Here is a 22,971-nt window from a genome sequence, read left to right on the forward strand (position 1 = left end):
GGGAGGAGAAGGCTCCAGGGAGAGCTCAGAGCCCCTGCAGGGCCTGAAGGGGCTCCAGGAGAGCTGGAGAGGGACTGGGGACAGGGATGGAGGGACAGGACACAGGGAATGGCTCCCACTGCCAGAGGGCAGAGATGGATGGGATACTGGGGGGGAATTGTTCCCTGGGAGGGTGGGCAGGCCCTGGCACAGCTGTGGCTGCCCCTGGATCCCTGGCAGTGCCCAAGGCCAGGCTGGACAGGGCTGGGAGCAGCCTGGGACAGTGGAAGGTGTCCCTGCCATGGCAGGGGGTGAATGGGATGATTTTAAGGTTCCTTCCAACCCAAACCATTGTGGGATTCTACGGTGCCAGAGGTGTGTTCGTCCTCCACCCTCTGCCAGCTCCTTGCTCTGCAGAGCAGCCTCCCTGCAGCGATTCTCGTGGGCGATGCTCTCAGACTTTCTGCATCAATTCAATCTCTGTTTTTTCCGTCTCCTGCCAGTTTGGGGATTTGTTGCTCGATTGTCATGGCGACTGCATCCGTGGGACCCTCGCTGAGGGTGAGGCCCCTCCATTAGGATTCAGGGCAGCACTTCAGCCAGCATCACTGGGGACCCTCTTGTGCCGAGCAATCTCTGAGAGCAGGGAGCTCGTTCCACTGCAGAAATCCCAGCTGAACAGCGTCTGTTCACAGCAAACCAGGCTGGCTCTAATTTTTGTTAATTATGTGGAAGCAACTTGATTTCCTCGTGAGCCTGTTGTCAGCACAGCCCGCACAGTCTATTCCTGGCCAGCAGGATGAGGATGCTTAAGAACCCCAAAGGACTCTGCAGCTGTTTTGCGGAACAACATGGAAATGAAAAGGAGCCATTTCCAGAATAAATCAAAAAAATACAAAAAAAAAAGACATAACCCTAGATATTTCTTGTAGAACAGTGCAGGAAAGAGGAGCCATTTGCAAAAAATCTGAGGTCTGGCAGAAAAGCAGGGAAAAGAAGGAGTGGGGGGAAAAAGAACGAAACAATCAAAAGAGGTGCAGAGAAGGAGATTTTTGTACGGAAAGAGGTTTCTCAGGCAGCATCCCGGGAATGGCGGTGAAGACGCGAGCGCCGGGAAGGGCCGGGAGGCGGAGGGCAGGAACAAGAGCCTTGCGCGCGGGGCCATTTCTCGAGGAGCCTCGTTAGCGCAGTAGGTAGCGCGTCAGTCTCATAATCTGAAGGTCGTGAGTTCGATCCTCACACGGGGCAAAAGATGGTTTCCTCCTTTTTTTTTTCCTCTCCCCTCTCGCCGCGGCGCCGCCGACAGCGAGCCCGACACCGATACGGACCCCGAAGAAGCGGGAGGTGGCGGCGTCACGGAGGACGACGAAGCCGCGGAACGCATTGAGGGCGGGCGGCCCCTGCCGCCTTCAGTCGAGGCCGGCCCGGCCGGGCGGGCCCCGCTGTCCCTGTTGGAGCTGCCCCCGGAGCTCTTGGTGCAAATCTTCGGCTCCCTGCCCGGTACCGACCTGCCCAGCCTGGCCCGAGTGTGCACCACCTTCCGCCGCATCCTCAGCACCGACACGATCTGGCGGCGGCGCTGCCGCGAAGGTACCGAGGGCCCGCACGGCCCGGGGCTGCGGGGGAGCGCGGGCGGCGCCGCGGGCTGCGGGAGCACACCGGGCTGCCGGAGGGGATGAGGATCTGGGAGTCTTGAGGGGCTGTGGGGGCTCCTGAGGGGCTGTGGGGGCTCCTGAGGGGCTGTGGGGGCTCCTGAAGGTCTGGGGCTCCTGAGGGGTTGGGGGCCGTGAGGGGCTGGGGGGGCTCCTGAGGGGCTGGAGGTCCTGAGGGGCTGGGGCCTGGGCTGCAGGGCAGAAAGCAGATTTGGGGTGCGCGCTGTGGCTCGCAGGGCTCCACGTTTGCAGGGGGGAGACCTGGGCACATCCCCTGGGACACGGTCCCTTGGTGGTGGCGCTTGGCTTGCGGCAAAGGGCATCGAGCTGGGGGTGTCCCCCAGCAAAGGGCATCGAGCTGGGGAGGAATGGGCTGGGAGAGGCCCTGGGAGGTGATGCCTCCATGTAGCATGTCCTTGGGAAATCCCGAGGACTGGGAATGCTCAGCTCCTGAAAGGAGGGACCTCGGGGTTCCTGGAGCTACAGGAGCCGGGTCCGGAGGAGGCCGGGCCTGGGTAAGGGCATCCTTGGGAAGCACAGAGGCAGCGTGGAGAGGTTCCAGGTTCGGCTGTGCGTTTTCCAGGAATGCTCTGGTGCCAGGATGCTGTGCTGCAGTCATGCGAAGGCCCGGGAGGTGTTTTTTCCTCTGTGAGGCTGCGCTTCTCCCTCCTTGCTCCTCATCCTCTTCCTCCCACCGCTGTGGCTCTGTGTTTGTCATTTCAGTCCTGTCCCACCTCCCAGGGTCTGCCTTGCTGTGCTCATCCTCTCCAGGCGCTGCCATCCTGCCAGGGGCTCCTGCTGCCACCGCATGAAGTCATGTGTATTTTCCTGTTTGCTTTCTGGTTTTAATAGCAGTGAGGGCACGGGGATGAGAGATTTGGGAATGTCAGTGGCTGCCTGCAGTGGGATCTGGTGGAATGCCTGAAACCTTGCAGGAATGAATTTGTGCCTTATCAGCACTATCCAAGAACCTTTGGACAGCACAAAGGCTGCACCTGGAAAATGTAAACCAAAGCATTATTTCATAATTCAGCATTGTCCCAATAATTTAACACTTGATTTAACACTTCTTAGGAGACAGGCTAATGAAATGGTGTTAATTCTTTCCTTATACTTCTCTAGTGACGTGGAGATTTGTGTGTTTGATGAATGGTTTGCAAAACTTCACTGATTAATTATTTTAATAGGTTATGATCCTGGCAAAATGTGTATATAGAAATGTATGTCACTTTTAACTCTAGGCTAGGCTGGCTTGTAAAAAAGACCTACTGAATTAGGTCTGATGGGGATTTACATTTATTTATCAAATTCATGTCTGCTCCTTGGATTGTCTTTCCAATGGATGAAACTCAGCTGAAATTTAAGGAAATGAAGGAAACAGTGGGATTTGTATGGCTGAAACTACCCTGGACAGGAAGGGAAGGTATCAAGACAACACTTTTGTCTATGGCCCTTGGCTAACTGCCAGGTGAGAGGTGTATAAACCAAATTTTGATTCTCTTTGCGTGTAATTTCTCCAGTTTCCCAACATATCCATTCCAAGCAATGTCAGAGTGCCTTGGTGGCTGCTGCTGTGGCTGAGGAGGATCCTGTTCCACAGGCAGCTGCCCAAGCTGTGCTGAGCAGATAAGGGACCTGGCCAGAGTCTTCCTACCATGGTGAAACTGCTTCTGAGCCTTTTCACCAGCTCTGGTTTTCCAGGCAGCTCCTCAGCTGGACTTCTCAGGCTGTTTGTGGTGCTTTGCATTCCCTGCTGAGGTGGGACTGTAACTTTGGATGGTTGTACACGCCAGTATGGAATTGGGCATTATTTTATAGGTAAACATCAGGTGTTGGTAAATAAATATGCATTTAAAACTTAAAATATTCTGTGCTGTGTTTCTGCACAGCCATACACTGGTGACTGTGTGATAATCAAACATGAAATGTAAACATAAAATGTCATTGTTTTTTGTAATCTTTTCCAAAACCAATTCCTGTCTGAGCTCAGTGTTTAAATGTGTGTGTTTGTGTCTGCGTGAGCCTTGTTGTGAGCCTGCTTGTCCTAAAAACAGAACAAGAGCACGTGTGCCTTGCTGGTTGATTCACTCTGAAGCCTGCAGATGATCATGGAATCACAGAGTATCCCGAGCTGGAAGGGATCCACAAGGATCATCCGAACCCAGCACGGTGTTCCAGGAGTAACTGGGAAACTTCATCTTGCTGTCAGCTGCATGTGCAGAACCACTTCTGTTTTTAGGAGTGCACAGCAGTGCAGAGGCAGGAAAGAACCCTGAAATAACCAGAAGAGAGAGGAGCTTTTCTGGGAGGAGCTGTTGTTGCAGTGCTTTGTTTTGGCCATTCTTTCCCTTCTCCTTGGACAGGAGCAGCCTGGCTGTGCCCCAAGCTGGATGGAGCCCTCAGTCCTTGCAGTGTTGATGTCTTGCTCTGCCCTGGGCCAGCCCAGCTGTAGATTAGTCTGAAAACATGCTGTGCTTATTCCAAGTGTCCAGAGGACTTGTCTGCCTGAAAGTGGAGTGGCTTTTGCTGCTGGTGGAGCCCTGGGATGAAGCAGGGGAAATTGTGTGACACTGGCAGAGCTGTTGTCCTTTTATCATTGCAACTGTTTGGGGTAAACAATGTCTGTGGATTGCTTCCTTGGCAAGGGGAGGGTTGCAGTCACTTCCATGTTCTCTATAAATAGGAGATTGCTGATCCCTGCAGCAGGAGCAGAATTAAAGCTCGTGTCACCCTGGCTGGTGGCCTGCTCTACCTTGATTAACACCTTATAGCCCATTTTTAATCTTTAATTTCTTTCATCTTTGACCAGAGCAGGACAAGTGCAGCAGAACACCTGGGAACAGACCAGCAATGCAGAATAACCAGTTCTAGAGCTTGGAAGAAAAGGCTTTTGTTTGTGAAAACAACCTCCAGCAGCTTTTGGGCCTGCTGGAAAATGTCAGCCAAGGTGCTGAAGTTTGTGACCTTCAGGTTGTGTGGAAAGAGGAGGGAAAGAAGGGTGGGAAATGTGGTTTGTACACTCAGTGAGGAGACTTTTGGGTGGGGTTCAGCTCTAAAAGCCTCCAAGAAATCCATGCAGGAGTTTGATGTACAAATGCTGCCACTACAGGAACCATTTCTTGCAGAGCTGTGCCCTAGTGAAGGTGGCTTTCATCAGCCTCAAGGCTCCAACCTCCCTTTGTGTGATGTGAAATCATTGTGTGGTGTGTTAGTTTGTGGCTTTTCTTCATCTCTGATGACCTTTCCAGGCTTTTAAACTCCAGCTTGGCAGTGCTTGGCCGTTCCCACTGCTCAGGCAGTGCTCAGCCCTCTCAGCCACGCCTCAGAGAGTCTCAGACCTGTCTGCAGGCTGCACATCTGAAGCTGCCCATCCTCTGCTTTAGGATTTCCACAGATATGTGCATTTATTGCAGATCAAATCTCCTGTTCCTCTAGGGTAGCCCCAGGCCTTCCCTGGCAGAAATGTTTGGGAGAGGACTGGATGTGTTTTAATATGATTGCTCAACCTTTGGAAGCAAGAATTCCAAATTTGTCCACCTGGTACTTAGAACTGCTAACCTGAGAATCTCCCATTTTTGTGGTATCTGGAATAATGCAGTAAGTTTTTATCCTCTCTGTTCTGTGTCCAGCCTTGTGAACATGCATTTATCCAGGGATAATTGGAAGATTTGATTAGCCAGGACACAGTGGAAGTTCAGTAATGGTGAAGGGGATCCAGCTCTGCCAGACATCCTCATTTCCTCAGAGCTGTGGATGTGCACACACAGCTTCCAGCAGCTCCCTGGCGTTGCCATGCTGGGAAAGGCAGCAGAAAAGCAGCAATTTGGGCTTTGATGTGAGCACAGGGGTTATTCCCAGCCCAGGATGGGAGAGCCTTGCTTGTTTTTAAATTCCAAACTAGTCCTTGCAGGGTGAAGGTGACACAGCTTCTTTTGGGGAGGAGCAGGGAATGGGAGGCCTGGAAGTGCTGGGAGCAGGGCAGGGGAGAAATGCCACTTGCAGAAGTGTTAGTGCAGCTCATAGCCAATGGAAACTGCTTTTCCAAGCCCGTAAAATCCTGTGCTTGTGACCATGGAAACAGCAGCATGTGCCTGTGTTTGGGAAATCAGCACTCCTTATAAACCAGCAGCCTTTCCAGCTGGTCAGTGGGAACCTGAAAAACCAATTTCCATCCTTGCTTTGCAAGCAGGATTAAGTAGCCATTTTCCAAGGGTGTGAATTTCTGTGACTATTAACTCCTTAAAATAAAAATACTTTACTCAGTGAGCTGTTGCACTGAGATACATTTCCTTAAAATAGATTTAATTGCACTGAAGTGGAATTTTCCAGGAAGCTCGAGCCCTTCAGCTCTTTCTTGGAAAGGGATTTCTGTTCTCTGTAAAGAAAACCTTCCCAGATTTATTTTTCTGTCATTATCTTGAGGCTCTACTTGCTGTTAGTTTATGTCCCTCTTGCCTTCTGGGTTAAAAGGAGCTGGCCTTTCATGCTTATGATATTTGGAGGGGGTTTTTTTTAGGCACTGTGAGCCAAAAGATTGATTTTTCCCATAAAATGACCATGCTGGTGTGAGCAGCTGGGTCAGAAGAGCTGCAGTAATGCACTTATGGAGCTCAGCCATCACTGTGGCATTTTCACTCTGTAGCTGTTTGCTGACCAAAATAGGATAAGAATTAGTTATAAAATGAGTCTTAAAGCACATTAGGATGGGATTATTTTTTTCTCAGTAATACTCTCTTGGATATCTAGTGACAAGTAATGTGTAGCAATATAGAAATCCTTAATTTTTGTATTATTTAAAGGAGTTTATTTGAATCTTTCCAGGTGAGATTGGAATTACAAGCACTTTATTAACAGTTTGGCTTTCATAAATTTCACTGCAGGTTGTCAGGGGCCCTTGCATGAAGCTGTGACATCAAATCCTTTCCCAGCCTGTTATTTGGAGGTAACTGCTACTGGTGGATCTCCCATGGCACTCACTTGAGGGATTTATGGATTAGGGAGAAGGCTTTGGGAAACTGGGAATGGGGAATGTCACTCTTGGTGCTGCTGGAGATTCCATTTGGGGAGGATCCTCCGTGTGTCTCCTCCCTTTGGCATGCAGGGAAATCCCTTCCCTGCCTGCAGTGCCCAGGGCTCATCTCACCTGTCCTGCTGATGCCTTGGGAAGGCTGGACAGAGCTAAGGAATAAAGCAGGGATTCATTAAAAGGGTATCCTCGGTGGGCAGCACAAGAGCCCAGCCAGGGCTGCACCCAAAGTGAACCAAAATTGTCCTAAAATGAACCCAAGATGAACCAAAATGGTCTCAAAATGCACCCGAGATGAACCAAAATGGTCACAAAAAATGGACAATTGGTCAAAAGATTCCTTGCTTTTATAAGTTCTGCTCCATGTGCAGATTGCAGTTCAGTGTCCAGTTCCAGCTGCAGCCCCTGCAGTCCCACCCTGCTTGTTTTTCTCTCTGCAGCCCACGGGGTTTGTGCTCTTGGGGCTGAGATTTGGATCATTTGTCCTTGGTGCCCAGCTGGAGCAGGAATTGTTTTGTCTCCCTGCTCTGTGCACAGAGCTCACCATCCCCTGATGTGAAGCTCAGACCCACACACTAAAGCAGCACAGAGTCTGAAAAATATAAAAGCCAAAACCTGAGGCATCACTGGGGCCAGGTGAGTTTTGTTCAGGTGCACAAGAGTTGCCTGTTCCTGCCCTTTCTGAGGACATTCCACACTGTTCCTGCACCCCTTGGATGTGTTTCCATCCCTGGGGTGCATTTCCCTGTCCCTCTCTGAGGTGCAGAGGGGTGCTGGGCAGCCTGGAGGGCTCTGGCAGGGTGGCTCTGCATTGCCAGGCTGCCCTGGGGCTGTGCTTCCGTGGCTCTGCAGCACTCAGCTGGCAGAGCCCCAGCACTGAAGGGTTTGTTTGTGCTGTGTGTTCTTCCTGCCAGCTCAGCTCTGCTAATTGTGCTTCCCCAGCCCACCTTGGGGCTCAGAGCCCTCAGAGCCTCCTCTGCCTTTGCCTGCAGAAGTCAGCAGGAATTCTGCCACTGCCCTTGGCATTTTTTGATGAAGGGCAGTGTGTTTGTTGTGCCCTGTGCCCCCCTCACCCTTGCTGCTTAGCCAGAGTGTGCAGGATGTGGATTCCCTGGAGACAGGCTGCCAGTAAACCTCTCTCATTGTGTGCTTGCATTTACAGACAGGAGGAGGCTGAATTAATTCAGGGAAACTCCTGTTTTTCTCATATTTGCAACCTGAGTTCTCTCCTGCAGAGGGTTTCCAGCTTTAGGTGGTGCTTCACAGCCACGGTTGTTGATTCAAGGATGCTCAGCTGAGGATGAAGTTTGTATTTAATGGCTTGATGAAGGTCTGCAGAGATACAGTTTTGTGTCAAATACCTGGCAGGTGTTTGTGCTGCTGGGGAAGGCTGCTGTTTGATCTGTGCTGTTGATGGCTTTGATGTCAAGGAGGGCACTTTGCTGTGCTGAGATCTGTCAGGGTCACTGCAGCAGGGTGGCTTTGTCACTGCTGATTTTTTGGGATCTCCCTCCTCTCATTTCCTCCCTCTGCTCTTTGGAGAATTCCTGGCACTGAGACATTAGTACTTGCTTTTTTTTTTTTTTTTTTTTTTTTTTTTTGAGTTTCTTAGAAGTTCGATGTTGACTTCCTGAAAATGAAAGGAGAGAATCTCATTTTCTGCTTCAAAGCTGCTCCCAGATCTCCGACTCCCTTTGTTTTCGGGGGGTTCTGGAAGCAATCAAAGCATCTGACTGCACAGCAGCCCTGTCTCAATCTGATCTGCTTTCAGTGTAACCATATTTGTGCATGCTGGGGCCTGTTTTATGTCTGTGTTTCATTCTTTTTCGAGCCTGTGACCTTTCCTTCAGGATCCTAATAAGCAGTTTTCCCTGTCGGGTACCTCAGGGAGAGTAGATAATTGCTGCGCACAGCGGTGATTTGCTGGGAGCAGGCACACAATCCCAGCTGGAATGGGGATGTCTCCCACATTTCACACTCCTCCTGGCTGAGATGTGAGCAGCTGCCACTTTGCTGGGTGTGTTTGTGCCTTCTGGTGTGTTTGTTGCAGGCATTGCCTCTGAAATGTCTTGGAACCTGCAATGGAATCGCATCCGGTTTTTAAAGCAAAAATCAGATTCTTGGTCTGCTTTGGCAGCTTCCAGAAAGCACAAATCAGATCTCAGTGGTTGATGTCGAGGCTCCAAACCTGTTTGTGCCAGAGTTGACCCTTTTTTGCTGTGTTGTTGCAGAATATGGAGTGTGTGAAAACCTGAGGAAGCTGGAGATCACAGGAGTGTCCTGTCGAGACGTTTACGCCAAACGTAAGTGATGAAGCCAATCCAAATCGTGCTCAATACCAGTTTTGAGAGCACAGAAATGATGAATATTTATTAAACTTTGATGGCAGCAGTTGTTCAGACAGACTTGCAGGGGTTTCACTGGGAAATTGATGTGTTTGGAGTTTTATTTAATATCAAAAGTCAGGATTTCTGTGCCTCCCAGCCCTTTGGTGGGAGAAGAGGATGGAATTTAATTTTTAAATGAAGTTTGTTGAGGGGTTTTCATCCTGTTTTGCCATTTTCAGATCTTGCTAAGGAATTAACAGGTTTTTTTTTTCTAAGCCTTGGTCTCAGTGAAAGGAAATGGCTGTAGGAGAGTGGGAAAGGGATGAGCATTCCCTGAAGGAAGAGAGCCTGGCAGGAGGTGTCTGTGTGTTTTGGGAATGTCTGTGGGACCCTTTAGAACCCTGAAGTAGCAATGACCCATTGATCTTAAAGCTGAGTATAAGAATAGGTAGAAGGGCTTTAATGCCATTTTTAATAGACTTGCTGAGCATCCAAAGGAAAATTATTTCATCACCTGATATCTCCCTTTCCCTATTACACTAGGGATGGAGCTGCCTCATTTTCCTGGCTGGGAGGGCTGAGTGATGCTGAGCCAGCACACACATGTCCCCAGAGGAGTCCCATTAACCCTTGAGGCCTCCCTTAATTCCCATTTAATCCCATATTTTGGTGTGGTGACAGCCCCACAGCACATACCAGGTCAGATCTCAGCTCTTCATTGCCATTTTCAAGTGGGACAACATCTCTTCATGACCTGTAGTCCTTTTCACTGCATAACTTCCATGGTTCAGAGATACTAAAGTTGTATTTAGTGCTTTTTATGCACTTTTATGGGAGTGAAAATGGCCTTACTGGCTCAGGACAGTGGTGACTCTCCAGCCCATGGCTGAGGAGAGGATGAGCCTGTGGGATATTTTCCTAAACATTCCCACTGTTTCCAGCTTTCCAGAGTGTAATCAGGTTATTTATTTAATAACCTGCAACAAATCTGCTTCACACCTAGGTTTCCATGGGTAGTTTTCAAATCCATGGCATCCATTAGCAAAGGGTCACACTTGATGTGTGAGAGCACCCCTGATTTGGCCTTTCCTGCCCTTCTGTGTCAGATCTGTGTTTGTAGCCACCCAGCACTCCCAGTCAGGGATGGATCCCCAAACTGGGAATGCTGGGCAGCAGTTCTGGCTTTCAGGATGCCCCATCTCAGCTCCTCTGCTCACATTCTGCACTTTGGCCTGTGCCAGGAGCAGATGGCTGCTGGTGTCACCCCATTTTCTGTGCTGTCCCATAAACCTCTTTAATTGCAGAGGAGTTAATTTGGGATTACTACATGGACTTTTCCATTCCCTGGCTGTGTTTCTGTGAGAAATGCTGGGGAAAAATGGGAACTGAGCTTAAGTGCCTGAAAGCAGAACTAATCCAAGGCCCGTGGAGCGACTTGGTCTTCTTGAGCAGCAGTGCAGAGTTTGAGGAAGGGCTCTGATTCCACTTGGAGTCCACTGGATGCCATTTGTAAATAATGTCTGTGGGAATCTGGAGCATTTCTGTGTGAGAAATCCTGCTCACATGGCACTGAGGGTGACAGAAACACCTGGAAGCAAACTCGGGAGCGAGCTGTGCTTCCCTGCGTGGTCGATGCAGATCCATGGAAGTGTTTGCTGGTCCCAGTGGAGCAGAGTTTGCTGGCACTCACCCTGCTCTGTCTGTTCAGGTATAAACCCCCGGGTGAAGTCGGGGCGTTTTATGAAAATCCTGCCCGACTACGAGCACATGGAGTACAGAGATGTTTACACCTGCCGTACGTACCCGCTGCCGCTTGCACCCGGGCTGCTGCATGGACTGTGCCCTGCCTTGCAGCAAAGCACTGGCCTCACCCTGGCACAGCAGGGACGTGCCACCAGGGGTGGCTGGGGCGTGTCACAGAGCGCTGGGACCCTGCGGGGTGGCAGCGTGAGCAGGGTGGGGACTGAGGGCTGCTGGGTCTCCTTCAGGTGCTCCTTGGAGCACTCACTCTGTTTGGTGGGAATTGCTCCTTTCTTTGAGGGAAGAATTCAGATACCAGGTGTAGGAGTGTGCTCCCTAATGACAGAGTGGCAAAACTAACCTATGTCCCCCAAAAAAGGGAAGAAGCCCAGAAGTTTCTCTCCACAATTAAATGAAAAGCCACCTCATAGGACCTCAGGGACTTCACTAAGAACTTGAGGACATCTAATTGGATAGAAGCCAAAACGTCTCGCCTGGCCCATCAGGTAGAAAAGAACAAAAGAGCTAAAGGGCTTTTGTGAGGTGTTTTTACCAGGAGCAGACCTCTGCACTTGGCTCAAGTTTTTCTGTTTGTTATTTTGCCATTTATTAAATCTTTTTTGTTTCTAATAGCCAGGTATCTGAATTCAGATACCCAGGAAAGAATTCAAATACCCAGAGATACCTCCCAAAGGCAGCTCTGGACTGGCAAAGAGCTTTGTGGTGATTCAAGTGAGCCACAGTGCAGTCCACAGCTCTTCCCAGAGAAAAATGCTGAGTGTTCCCATAGTAATTCCCCCTCTGCACACTGAATCCTTTTGAGCACCATCTCTGTCTCTAGGAAACGTTCTGCTAATGTTTTAAACATTGTGATTTGCCTTCCTCACTTTGGATAACCTTTTTTCCCCTCCTCGTGTTGTGTTGAGGGAGGAATAGTTAAACCCTTGGAGTTTAGTGTTCAGCAGGAATTGAGGGGGAAGGACTGATTAGTTTACATCAATTAAGGAAGCCAGGACTATTTGGTGTTTGTTTAGAGGGGGTGTTGAGCTGTCTCTGATGCTCCTTTGGGTCTGCAGAGTTTGGCAGACTCCAGTTACTAACCCACTGCTTGGGAATGGAGTTTTTCACACACATTAATCAGTGAGTGGATGTGCAGAATTCCCTGTGCTGAGGGAAGCAACTGAGCAGGGGCCATGCAGGGGAGGTGGTGGCTTTAATGTGAGTCAGGACAGACCAGCAGCAGGGCTACAGCAGGAACTGGGACAAAGTTTGGGGTTTGGCAACTTGGGGTGTCTGTTCTGGGGCTGCAAAGGAAGGAGAAGCAAATCCAAGCTGCAGGATTGATTCCTTTGGAGACTGGATGTTTGCTCCAATCTTAAATGGCATTTAGTGCTGTTCCCTCAGTTGTTATTTCTTTAGCTCAGCCCCAAATTTCTTTTCCCTTGGGGAAATGCTTGGATGGTTGGACTTGCTGGTCCTAGAGGTCTTTTCTGTGGTTCTGAGTCCATGTGGTTTAAGATGCAGTGGCCCATTTCCCTTTTTTCCCCTCCTGTGCTGTCAGGATTTTCCATGGAACTCTTCCCTAGTTGCTGTTCCTGCAGGGTCAGCCAGGTGAGCTCAGATCACTTTCCCCAGGGGTTTAAGCTCACCTGGATTACTCTGAGCTCTTCCCACGAGCACATCAGGTGTCACCAGCCAGGGCACTGCTTTCATTGCTCTAGCTCCTTTTGCTTCCAGAGACCTTCCTGCATCCACTGGATGTGGTTTTGCTCCATTTGGCAGGATGTGGACTCAGAAATTTGGATAGGCAAGAGCACAGGCAGTGGAAGACCTTGGAGAAAGACCCAAGTGCTGTTTTCTTTCGAGGAGCAGGAAGGGAAACAAATGCTAAATCCATCCTGTCTCCTGCCAGGAGGAGCCAGAGCTGGAATTCATCAGGTTTCCCTGCAATTAATATTAGCTGCTGTTTTGCTGGAGCTCAGAGACAGCCCAGGCTTGAAAACTGAGCTGTGTTTTGAGACTTGTTTGGGCCTTTGGCCAAGCACCAGCATTTTCCCCAGTAAGTTCTGGAAGTGAATGACATTTTTTTTGGCCTCTAAAAAAGCTCAGCTCTGTTCCCTGAAATTGCTCCTAACAGGAGCTGGGCTAGGAGGAACATCCTCTTCCCCCTGGGATAGCTTAGTTTTCTGTCCTAAAAAATAATAATATATTAAAAAAGGCTGGGTTTTATCAGCTCTGTGGCAGACAGGGTAGAAGGCAGAGTGTGGTGGGTGGAGCAGCTCATGCCATTAATTAATGTGTAATTACTGAGCTGGGAATGGGGTTTGCCTGCTTGTCTTGGTGTTGTTTGTGCTGCACTTGGTTCCCTGGGTGAAACCAGGCCAGTGGAATTGTTTACTGCCCAGGAAAAAGGCTCCTCCAGGCCAGTTGGCAGCAGCTCTGGACATCCCTCCCTGCCATCCTAAACTCCTGTGGAAGTTCTTGCTTTTGGTGGAATAAAACCACTCCTGTAGTTCTTGCTGTCTGAAGTAAATAATGCAACAAAGCTGCTGGAGCAGCTGCACTGAAACACAATTCTGCTTTTAAATTAATGCAAACCCAGCCCTATTATTCAAGCCAGCCCTGGAGGTTAAAATGAGTTGCTGTGGCCTTCTGAGTTGGCCATGGACTTGCAAAATCTCAGTGAAATACCTTCCTGCCATCTTCATGGAAGCAGTGTGCATGCTGCTGTTCCTGCCCAGAATGCCAGAGTGTGTGATGCCTTCTTCTGAAGGGTGCTGGTTGTGTGAGGAAACCACATGGACAAAAGGGAATTGGATGGACAAGGGGAAAGGCTGTGTAAGGACTGGAGGTGGGTCCCATCTCTGAGCTTTCCTCACCACAAGAGGGTTAAGATCATTCTGTAAAAACCCTTTGTTCCTGCTTGCTGAAAATGTTCCTCTGTTTAGATGGGATTGGAGGGACAGCTGGCTCTGAGATGAGAAACAGGGAAGCCTCCACTGCTAGAGTAGATTTTGAGTGGGTTTTGGAAGCAGCTTTTGGGCACTGCTGAAGTGTAGCTGCTTCTGTAGAAGTTCTAAGGCCGTGACTGATGTGGCCACACCACCAAATTCCCAAGCTGGAGTGATCCATGTGCTTTGCCCATGCTCCCAGTGGCTGTTCCTAAGGATGCTTAACTCTGGAGCCAAGATTGTCTACACAAGGCAGTGAACTGCTTTCAAAATCCTCCAGTTTCCCTGTTCCTTGCTGCCCTTCCCTATTTTCTGTTGCTTTGCAGTGTGAAGCATTGAGTGCATTTTTGGTAACTGGAGGCAGCAGATGCTTTTATTTGTTTTTAGCTCTGGTTATATCGTGTGATTTGCATTCATGGGACTGTGCTGCAAAAGTTTTTTGGGAATTCCTGCTGAGGTAGGTGGTTCTGCCCTTCCACAGGGCCAGGAATAAAGAACATAAAAGTGTGTGAGCTTGGGGGAGGGCTCAGCTTGCACACAGTCACTTCTCCTGCGTAAATGCAGTTGTGGGTGCTGTGTGCAGCCTGGCAGCAGGGTTTTCATTCCCAAAATCCCAGTGGCTGGGCGGGATGTGCTCACTGTGTCTCCCTGTTCCCCAGTGCTGCACCGCTACCGGCACATCCTGGGATTGTGGCAGCCGGACATTGGGCCCTACGGGGGACTGCTGAACGTGGTGGTGAGTGAGGGGCTCATCCCGGGGCTTTTGGGGGCTCAGAGCTGCATTTTTACACTTCCCACACCTGGCAGCCATTCCCAGACCACTAAATAGTCTGAGCAGTCAGTCCTTGAGCGGGTGGTTTGGGCACAGAGGGTGCTCCGTGGTTCTTTCCTGGTTTCTCTTAGGTTGGACCTCAGGAGGAATTGCTTCACAGGAAAGGTGGTTAAACACAGCAGGGGCTGCTCACGGGGGAATCCCCATCCCTGGAGTGGGGGTGGCACTCATTGCTGTGGTGGGGACTGCTCACAGGCTGGCTCGATGGTCCTGGAGCTCTTTTCCAGCCTGAATGGTTCTGGGATTCTCATCATCACCACCTTTCTCCAGACAGTTTTTATATTTCAGCTCCACACCCAACAGCCCCAGGAGCAGATAGAAAACATGATCAGTATTTGAAGGAAAGGCTTGATTTAGAGTTTGGCACTGATACTCCAGTGGCTGGCACAGGAGTCTGTTCATTTACTTCATTTTCTTTGCCTGCAGCTGAACCTTTTGCAAAGAGCTTTGCAGTTGTGTGGTTGGCAAACCTTTGACTCGTGCATCAGGTGTAGAGTGACACTGGTGCAAGATCTGTGGAGCCTGGCAGCTCTGGTGCTGCTGGGAGAGCATTAATGAGCAACATTTGACTCTGAACTGAGAGCTGAGCCAGGAGCTTGCCTGGAGCCCTTGTTCTCTGCACCAGGGTTCACCAGCTGCCAGCCTGAAGCAGAACAAATCATGAGACCTTTGGGTTTTGCAAGATTCTGGTGCATGAACTGGTGTAAGAGGGCATCCAGCTGCATCAGTGCTTCCCCTGTGACCTTTATAGGTCAATATAAAGACTTACAAAGACTTTTTCTCAGATCTCTGTTTGGAGAATACCCTGCTTCTGGAATTGCAGGCCCTGAGGGAAAGGATTCTGTCAGGTGTGCAGGGAGGGGGCTGTGCCTCTCAGTAGAGGAGAGTTGCTTCCTGTGCTCTGAGTAATAAAAGCAAATAACTCCTCATGCAAAAAGCAGGGGTAGTCATGGGAAGCAGAAGATCTGCCAGCCGGAGCTCTCAAACCAATTAGAGCCTGACTTGCTGTGTGGTCTTTCCCTCTGGATCCTGCACTCCAGGCAAGTCATTTGCAGCAATAAAGGCCTGAGCTTTTCCCAGTGGTGCAGGAAGCCTTGTAAAGAAGCCCTCCTCACTCTGGGAGTGCATATGGTCTGGGTTAATGGCTGGAAAGCTGTTTGGGAGTGCAGCAAACTGTTCTGCAGCTGCTGGGCCACGAGAGGCCTCAGAGGTTGCTGCAGACTCCTAAGGAATCCTGCAAAGCTGATCCCCTGGGCTCTGTGTCCTGTCCCTCTGCAGGTGGATGGTTTGTTCATCATTGGCTGGATGTACCTGCCCCCTCATGACCCTCACGTGGATGATCCCATGAGATTCAAGCCCCTCTTCAGGATCCACCTCATGGAGAGGAAATGTGCCACGGTGGAGTGCATGTATGGCCACAAGGGACCTCATAATGGCCACATCCAGGTGGGCTCCTCTGCCTCCTCAGCATTGTCTGTGCACTTCGCCTCTGGAAATGGATTCATCAGAAAGCTGGGAGAATTTTATTTCAGAGATATGGCTTTCACCACCCTGCTGTGTGTGTGGGCACCAGCTTTACACTCATTATGTGTCTGACAAGTTGTGTGGGCTGTTCCCTGCTCTGAATTTGTTCCCTGGCAGTGGCACAGCCAGGCTCTTGTGCTGTTTTCTGGGCTGGGAGCAGCAGAATGTACACAGGCTGGGGAAGGGATGTGTAAGCTGGCCTTGGGCAGCTGCTGAGTGTGCCCAGGCAGACACAGACCTGTTCTGCAGCTCTCCCCATGCTGAGACCTTGGGAAGGTGATGCAGCATCCATTGCATGCTTTAAAAAGCTTCCTGACAGATTTTCTTTAAAGGAGGAAGCTGAAATAGGGAAGCAGCTTAAAACTTAATTTTCATTAGAGTGCACTGAGATTTTATTGCTTTTGTTTCTCTGTTCTGTAGCTGTTGCACTCGGTAGCAGTGAATGATTCCTCTGTTGTAGTAAATCCAACAATGTTTGTTTTGTAAAGCATGTACTGGGAGCAGTCTTAGCTCCATCACCCCAAGCATCTCTAAACAGGTGTGTAACCTGTTCAATTGTGTAACCTGTTCAATTCTCCTCCCTGCTGACTACAGATTGTAAAGAAGGACGAGTTCTCCACCAAGTGCAACCAGACAGATCACCACCGGATGTCAGGGGGCAGGCAGGAGGTGAGTGCTCTGCCTTTGTGTGTCCCCTTCCTGAGATCTGCTTGCAGCTGCTGCCCTTCTGATTCCTGTGTCATTGGGCATGCATGAACCCCCAGGCTGGGAGCTTTTGGCTCATTCCCTGTTTCAGGCAGTTTTGTGTCAAGGTGCTCTTTGAGCCCCAGCACCTTCCTCCTGTTTTGGTAGCAGACCTGTCCAGGGAGGGTCAGCAGCACTTCTTGGCCATCAGCAGCACTCCAGGCACTGATCTCAGTGGCATTGCTGTCTGTATAATTAAGATCTTTCAAACACAGTGAGCACCAGCTGCACTTGGATACCTGCTGGTCAGGGAGGCACCTTCCCACTGCTTGCCTTGCTCGAGGGATTAAAAGCTTCATTTGGTTGTTTCTCCTGTGTGTGTCAGCTCTACCCAGCAAGGCAGATTCCTGACTGAAATAGCTGTGTTTAAATGCAGGTATAAATGGCAGGATGAATACCTGTGCCAGGTACTGCTCTTTGCTTCCAGCTGGTTCCACGTGACAAATCTGATATTTCAGCTGCTTTCTGAGGAAGGCTGTAAAATGTCTGTCTGCTAATGGGAAACAGCTGGCTGCAAGGTTTAGTTAAGTGTTTTCTGGTGCTGGAGCAGATGAGAAATGCTTTAATACTTTCAAAGCACCACGTTATGTGTGCGTGGCTTTATGGAAATTGGAGGATCTGGCTTGGGAAGATAAAGGAGGCAGGTTTGGAATATCACTTGGCAGGCTGCTATCTCAGTGTAAGCTGTTATCACACCAACTCATGGCAGGGTATTAACTTGTCAGAGCTGCAGTTGGGGTACTTCAGGAGATGCTTTCAAAGCATCCTTTTGGATTTAGATGCATCAGTATTAAATCAGCAGGATTTAACCTCCTAAACCCTCAGTGCTTTTCAAAAGCTTTTTTCTTTTATGTTGAGCGTGTCAGGACAGGGCACAGGAGTCAGCTTGTGGGCACACAAATGAGTTACTGTGAGAGAAAGAGTAGATGAGCTACTTTGCAGTGACAGGCCATGCTCATGCTTTTATTCTGAGGAGGTTTATGCTTCTGCCTGGGATTTATTTGAAGGGGAGCTGTTTATTGTGTGATCACTGGCAGTTACCATAATCACTATTTGTTCAGCATATTTCCAAGCCAACACGTGCTTGTTCCCAAATCCAACCACGTTTCCCTGTCCTTGGCAGAGGATGTGCCCTGTCTGTGGCTCTGCCAGTGAAATGTGCTGTCACAGAGTCACACACTGAAGCCATCTTGGGGCACATCACTGAAGTGACCTCATCCTCCCCCCTTTTCTCCTCGTGCTGCAGGAATTCCGGACGTGGCTGAGGGAGGAGTGGGGTCGGACTCTGGAAGACATTTTCCACGAACACATGCAGGAGCTCATCCTGATGAAGTTCATCTACACCAGCCAATATGAGTAAGGGCTGCTGTAACTTCACACTCTGCAGCATTTTTCCTCAGGAGGGGGTTTTCCATGGGCTTTCACAGCCAGAGCAATGTTGTGTCTTTGCAGTGCTTCCCATCTTTCCAGCTGTATGAGGTGGAATGACAGCAGTAGGAATAGGATTCCAAATTCTACACAATAACTATGCACAGTAAGGTGCTTTTGAGTCATTTAACTCTGTTTACTTTGAAGACAGAGCAAATGCTTGTGATCCCAAGGAGTGTCTGGTTATTACCCATATTAGTCAGTGTGCTCTGTAGTGCAGGAATTAGAGAGTCCCTGAGAAAGTGGGGATTTTAACCAGCTCTCCAAGCTTCTATTACCAGCCACCTCACTGTAGCAGATGTTTAAATATGCTTCACTCTCAGGTTCTCTGGGAATCTCAAGGATTGAGGAAGTTTCCTTGCTGCAGGAATCTCCTGCTGTGCTCACGAGGATGGTGGGGAGAGCAGAGCAGGGAGGGAGGAAGCGCTTGCAGAGCTCTAAAGCAAATCCTGAGCTTGCTGCAAACACAGATCCTGCCTGTCTTGACAACATCCCCAAGCTGCTGGAGGAGCAGAATGCAAACACACTGCTGCTGGGGAGGGATTTTTCTCTTGACTTCTGTGATGTTTTTCTCTTGCCCAGCAACTGCCTGACGTACCGGCGCATCTACCTCCCCCCCAGCAGCCCCGAGGACCTCATCCAGCCAGGCCTCTTCAAAGGCACCTACGGCAGCCACGGGCTGGAGATTGTCATGCTGAGCTTCCATGGCAAGAAAGCCAAGGGCACCAAGATCACTGTGAGTGCATTTTCCTGTGCCTCAGGTGCTTGTGAAGGTGTTCTCAGTGGATGCACAGGAGAGGTTTCTGTCCGGGAGCTGGCAGCCCAAACCCTGTTCCCTGTGGGGATTGGTGGCACTGGGTGAATCTCAGCACACACAGAGTGACCAGGACCTGCTCTGCTAAGTTGCTCCTGGCTCCCCCTTCTTTTCCTCTCCCTTCCAGCTGCTTTCTGTGAGCAGCTGGTAGCAGGTCACTGGAGATCCCCTGTGTGTGTGTGAGGAGCAGGTACCAAATGTTGGCAGCTCTTCACTGCTTCACTGAAGTCAGGCAGGGGAGCTCCTTTCCTCCCTGCAGGGAGGGATTCTGCAGCTGCAGCTTTGACTTTCTTTCACCCTTGCAAGTACAGCTTTTGATTTAAAATTCTGGTTCTGGGAATGGAAAAGCAGAGATGACAAAAAAGGTCCAAGCAGTAGTTTTTTTATTGCCAGCTTGGTGATTGTAGAACAGGGTGAACTATTAACAAGTCCAGGTGATGGCTCTGTAGCACCTGGTGTCTGCAGCCGTGCTGTTCCTTCCTGTCCCTAGGGAGATCCCAACATCCCAGCTGGACAGCAGACTGTGGAGATAGACCTGGCACATCCTCTGCAGCTGCCTGACATCGAGAACCTGCGTGACTTCAGCGAGCTGTCCCGCATCGTGCTGGAGGTGCAGGAGCAGGTCCGGCGGGAGGAGCAGGAGCACAGGCAGGAGGAGGAGGAGCACTCCCAGCAGGCTGCCTCCCAGCCTGCCAGCCCCCTGGGAGGAGAAGGTGCTGAGGGGGAAGAGACTGCAGCTGGGGCAGAGGGGACGGCCCAGGACAAGGCCCCAGCTTCCCAGCCCTTCGTGCTGCCCATGGGAGTGATATCGAGGAATGAGGATTATCCCCGGACCTGCCGAGTCTGGTAACTGCTGCTTTTATGGCTGATTCATTTTTGAAAGGGAAGGGGAAATCTTTGAGGTGTGTCCTGTATTTATGTGCCCTTTACCTGCCTGTGGATCTCCCAGCCTCTTGGGCTCAGATTTCACAGAATCCCAGAATGGTTTGGGTTGAAAGGGACCTAAAATCCCATCTTGTTCTGTCCCTGCAAGGGACAGGGACACCTTCCACTAGACCAGATTGCTCCAAGCCCTGTCTGACCTGGCCTTGAACATTTGCAGGGATGTGGAATGCACAGTCTCTGGTTCCTGCCTCTGCTGCCCAATTTCCCAGGCTTTGGTTTGTTCCCTCTCTCACCATGCTGTCATCTGCCATCCCACTTCCTTGCTAGATTTACTTCAGAAGCTGGCACCTCTCCTGAATTCCACACACCCCCCCTTTTTTTTTTGGTGTGTTTTATGTCCCAGAGCTGCTCAGCTCATATATTTAGAACTGTTCAAGCTGCTTCCCATTCCCATGTGTGTCATTCATGTTCCTGGCTGTGGGAACACAGTGCTCTCTCCCACTTCTCCCTGGCCTCTGGTGCCTTGGGGCAGCCCTGGCAGGTGCTGAGCACCCCGAGCAGGAGGTGCAGGCATGCAGAGAGCTGTGCTGAATGGGAGCTGGAGTTGGTGGAGCAGCACACTAAATGAAGTGTGGAAAAAGTGCCCAAAAGCTGAGGCTTAGACGGGTGACCTTCAGCCAAACATCTGTGCTTATGGAAAAACCTACCCAGAGCTGGTTAATCCCAGAAGGCTTCTGCTGTCACAGCTCAGTTGTGTTTGGATAAAACCCTGCTCCACCTGCTGCTTGCTCAGAGCTTTGACTGACCTTTATTCCTCCTCAGGTCCTGGTGGGTTTCTCTGCTCTTTAGATTTTTCTCTCCCTTCCCTTAGTTTTTGCCTCTCTGGTCACGCTCTCAACGTGCCTTTGCTTTCCTGGAGGATTGAGCCTGTGCTCATCCTTGAGTTGCACGAGTTAATCTCACATGGGTTTGGGGGCTGCACTGCTGAAAAACCCAGCTTTGGTGTGCAGGTGCAAATTAGGATAACCCAAAGCAGGAACCTGCAAACAGCAACAGGGAGTTCCTTGTCTTAATAGAAAAACCGAGTGTAAATCTTGCTGTTCTGTCAGAGTGGCTTCACCAGAGCTTTGTGCTGATTTTTAACTAAACACTGGGTGATCCTGGCTCTTCTCACATCTGTTTTGTCCTCATCCCCTGGCAGTTTTTACGGGACAGGGCTCATTGCTGGCCACGGCTTCACCAGCCCCGAGAGGACGCCGGGGGTGTTCGTCCTGTTCGACGACGACCGCTTCGGCTTCATCTGGCTGGAGCTGAAATCCTTCAGCCTCTACAGCCGCATCAAGGTCTCCTTCCAGAACGCCCAAGCGCCTTCCCGGGAGGCCTTTGATGAGATGCTCAAGAACATTCAGTCCCTGGCTACTTGAGGAGTGTTTGTGGTGAAGGACAGGGCTCGGGGTGGCCGAGGCTGCTGCGCTCCCCAGCCGGGCCGGGGCGGGGAGTCCTCGCTCTCGGTTCCTCTGGATAGAAGCATGCACTTTGAATAAAGCCTTTCTACCCCAAATGTACACACATCCCACCTGAGACATCCCTGACTGCCCTTTCCTCTGTGCCACGCCACGCTGCTTCCCAGCAGTCCTTGTTTCCCAGTCTGTGCTTTGGAGAGCTGAAGGATCCTGCAGAGGAGGGAGCAGACCTTCCTTTGTGCAAAACAAGAATGTCTTGGGACAAAACCAACTTCTGGTCAGAGCTGGACAGAGGAACAGGCAGTGACAAAGCACATCCTCCTCTCCAGAAACTTTTCTGTGGGTGCAGCATTGCCAGGAGAGGCTGGTGTGATCCTGCATCCTTGCTAATTGCAGTGTGTTGTTTCCTCTGGAGAATTCCCTCAGCCAGGGCAGGATCCCCACTGCAGATGAGTGTGTGCAGCATTGGCCTGGCTTCTGGAGCTTGATGGATGTGCTGTCCCTGGAGCTCAGGTCTGGGTGTCTCCCTGAAACCAGAGATGTTTTTTTTCTCCTTGCAGGAGCTGGGTGTGGGACTGGAAATGGGTGTAAACTGCAGAAGCTCTGATGTCTTCAGACTGGTTTGTACCTGAAAGGTTTTCTCAGTTCTTGTAAAGTAGGTCTAAAAGGCACAGGAAGGAGCCAAAAGAAGCCCAGCTGTGAGATGAGCCCAGTAGGCTCCCGCTGGGCAGCACAAGGTGCCACTGGTCCTGTGTGACCCCAGGGCTGCCATTCCTGTGCAGGTTGCCCTTCAGAGTCCAGAGTGACAAGGGGTTGTCCTTGTGGCTTGTTGTGGCTGCTGGAGTGGTGGCTGCTGCTGCCCCACTCACAGAGCCCTTCTTTCCCTTCCTTGTTGCGCTTGTTTGATCCCAGATGCTTTTGTGGCAGATCTGAGCTCCAGATTTGGGAATCTGGGAATTGTGTGCTGCAGGCAAGGGAGCAGATTCCCTTTGACTGTGCTGTGCAGGAGAATCCTGGCCAGTGCTCATTTCCAGGCTGTGGGTTGTGCTGGAAACCATCAGCACTAACACAGCCCTTTGTTGCAGCTGCCCTCTGGCTGTGATGACAAACTCCAGGTCCCTTCTCTTCTCCCCAGATCGGTGTCTAACAAACCCCTGCTGTTAGATCTCTGCAGTTTAATGTGTCTGGACCTGTGCTGGGAGGTTTCAGGCCCCTTCTGTGGAGAAGTTTCAGTCCCTGCCTGGATCTGAGCTCCAGATTTGGGAATTTGGGAATTGTGTGCTGCAGGCAAGGGAGCAGATTCCCTTTGACTGTGCTGTGCAGGAGAATCCTGGCCAGTGCTCATTTCCAGGCTGTGGGTTGTGCTGGAAACCATCAGCACTAACACAGCCCTTTGTTGCAGCTGCCCTCTGGCTGTGATGACAAACTCCAGGTCCCTTCTCTTCTCCCCAGATCGGTGTCTAACAAACCCCTGCTGTTAGATCTCTGCAGTTTAATGTGTCTGGACCTGTGCTGGGAGGTTTCAGGCCCCTTCTGTGGAGAAGTTTCAGTCCCTGCCTGGTTCCAGTGCCTGTGAGCAGCTTTTGTTCTCACTCTCACAAGGGCT

General features: G+C 50.5%; 1 protein-coding gene and 1 non-coding gene across 2 annotated transcripts; both read left to right on the forward strand.

Annotated features, from left to right (window-relative positions):
* Nucleotides 1-1,068: 1,068 nt before the first annotated feature.
* FBXO31 (F-box protein 31) lies at nt 1,069-21,467 on the forward strand. Its single transcript, XM_039696504.1, has 11 exons — nt 1,069-1,074; nt 1,200-1,569; nt 8,889-8,960; nt 10,693-10,779; nt 14,335-14,411; nt 15,786-15,953; nt 16,626-16,700; nt 18,022-18,131; nt 18,786-18,939; nt 19,508-19,863; nt 21,104-21,467. Exons 1-11 carry the CDS (start codon nt 1,069-1,071, stop codon nt 21,324-21,326), a joined length of 1,698 nt encoding a protein of 565 aa, XP_039552438.1. The 3' UTR covers nt 21,327-21,467.
* On the forward strand, nt 1,155-1,227 carry TRNAM-CAU. The gene has a single exon. It is a non-coding gene; the product is annotated as a tRNA-Met (tRNA).
* Nucleotides 21,468-22,971: the final 1,504 nt, after the last annotated feature.

This window comes from Passer montanus, unplaced genomic scaffold, assembly GCF_014805655.1.
Source record: "Passer montanus isolate IOZ18808 unplaced genomic scaffold, ASM1480565v1 scaffold98, whole genome shotgun sequence".
Taxonomy (NCBI): Eukaryota; Metazoa; Chordata; class Aves; order Passeriformes; family Passeridae; genus Passer; species Passer montanus.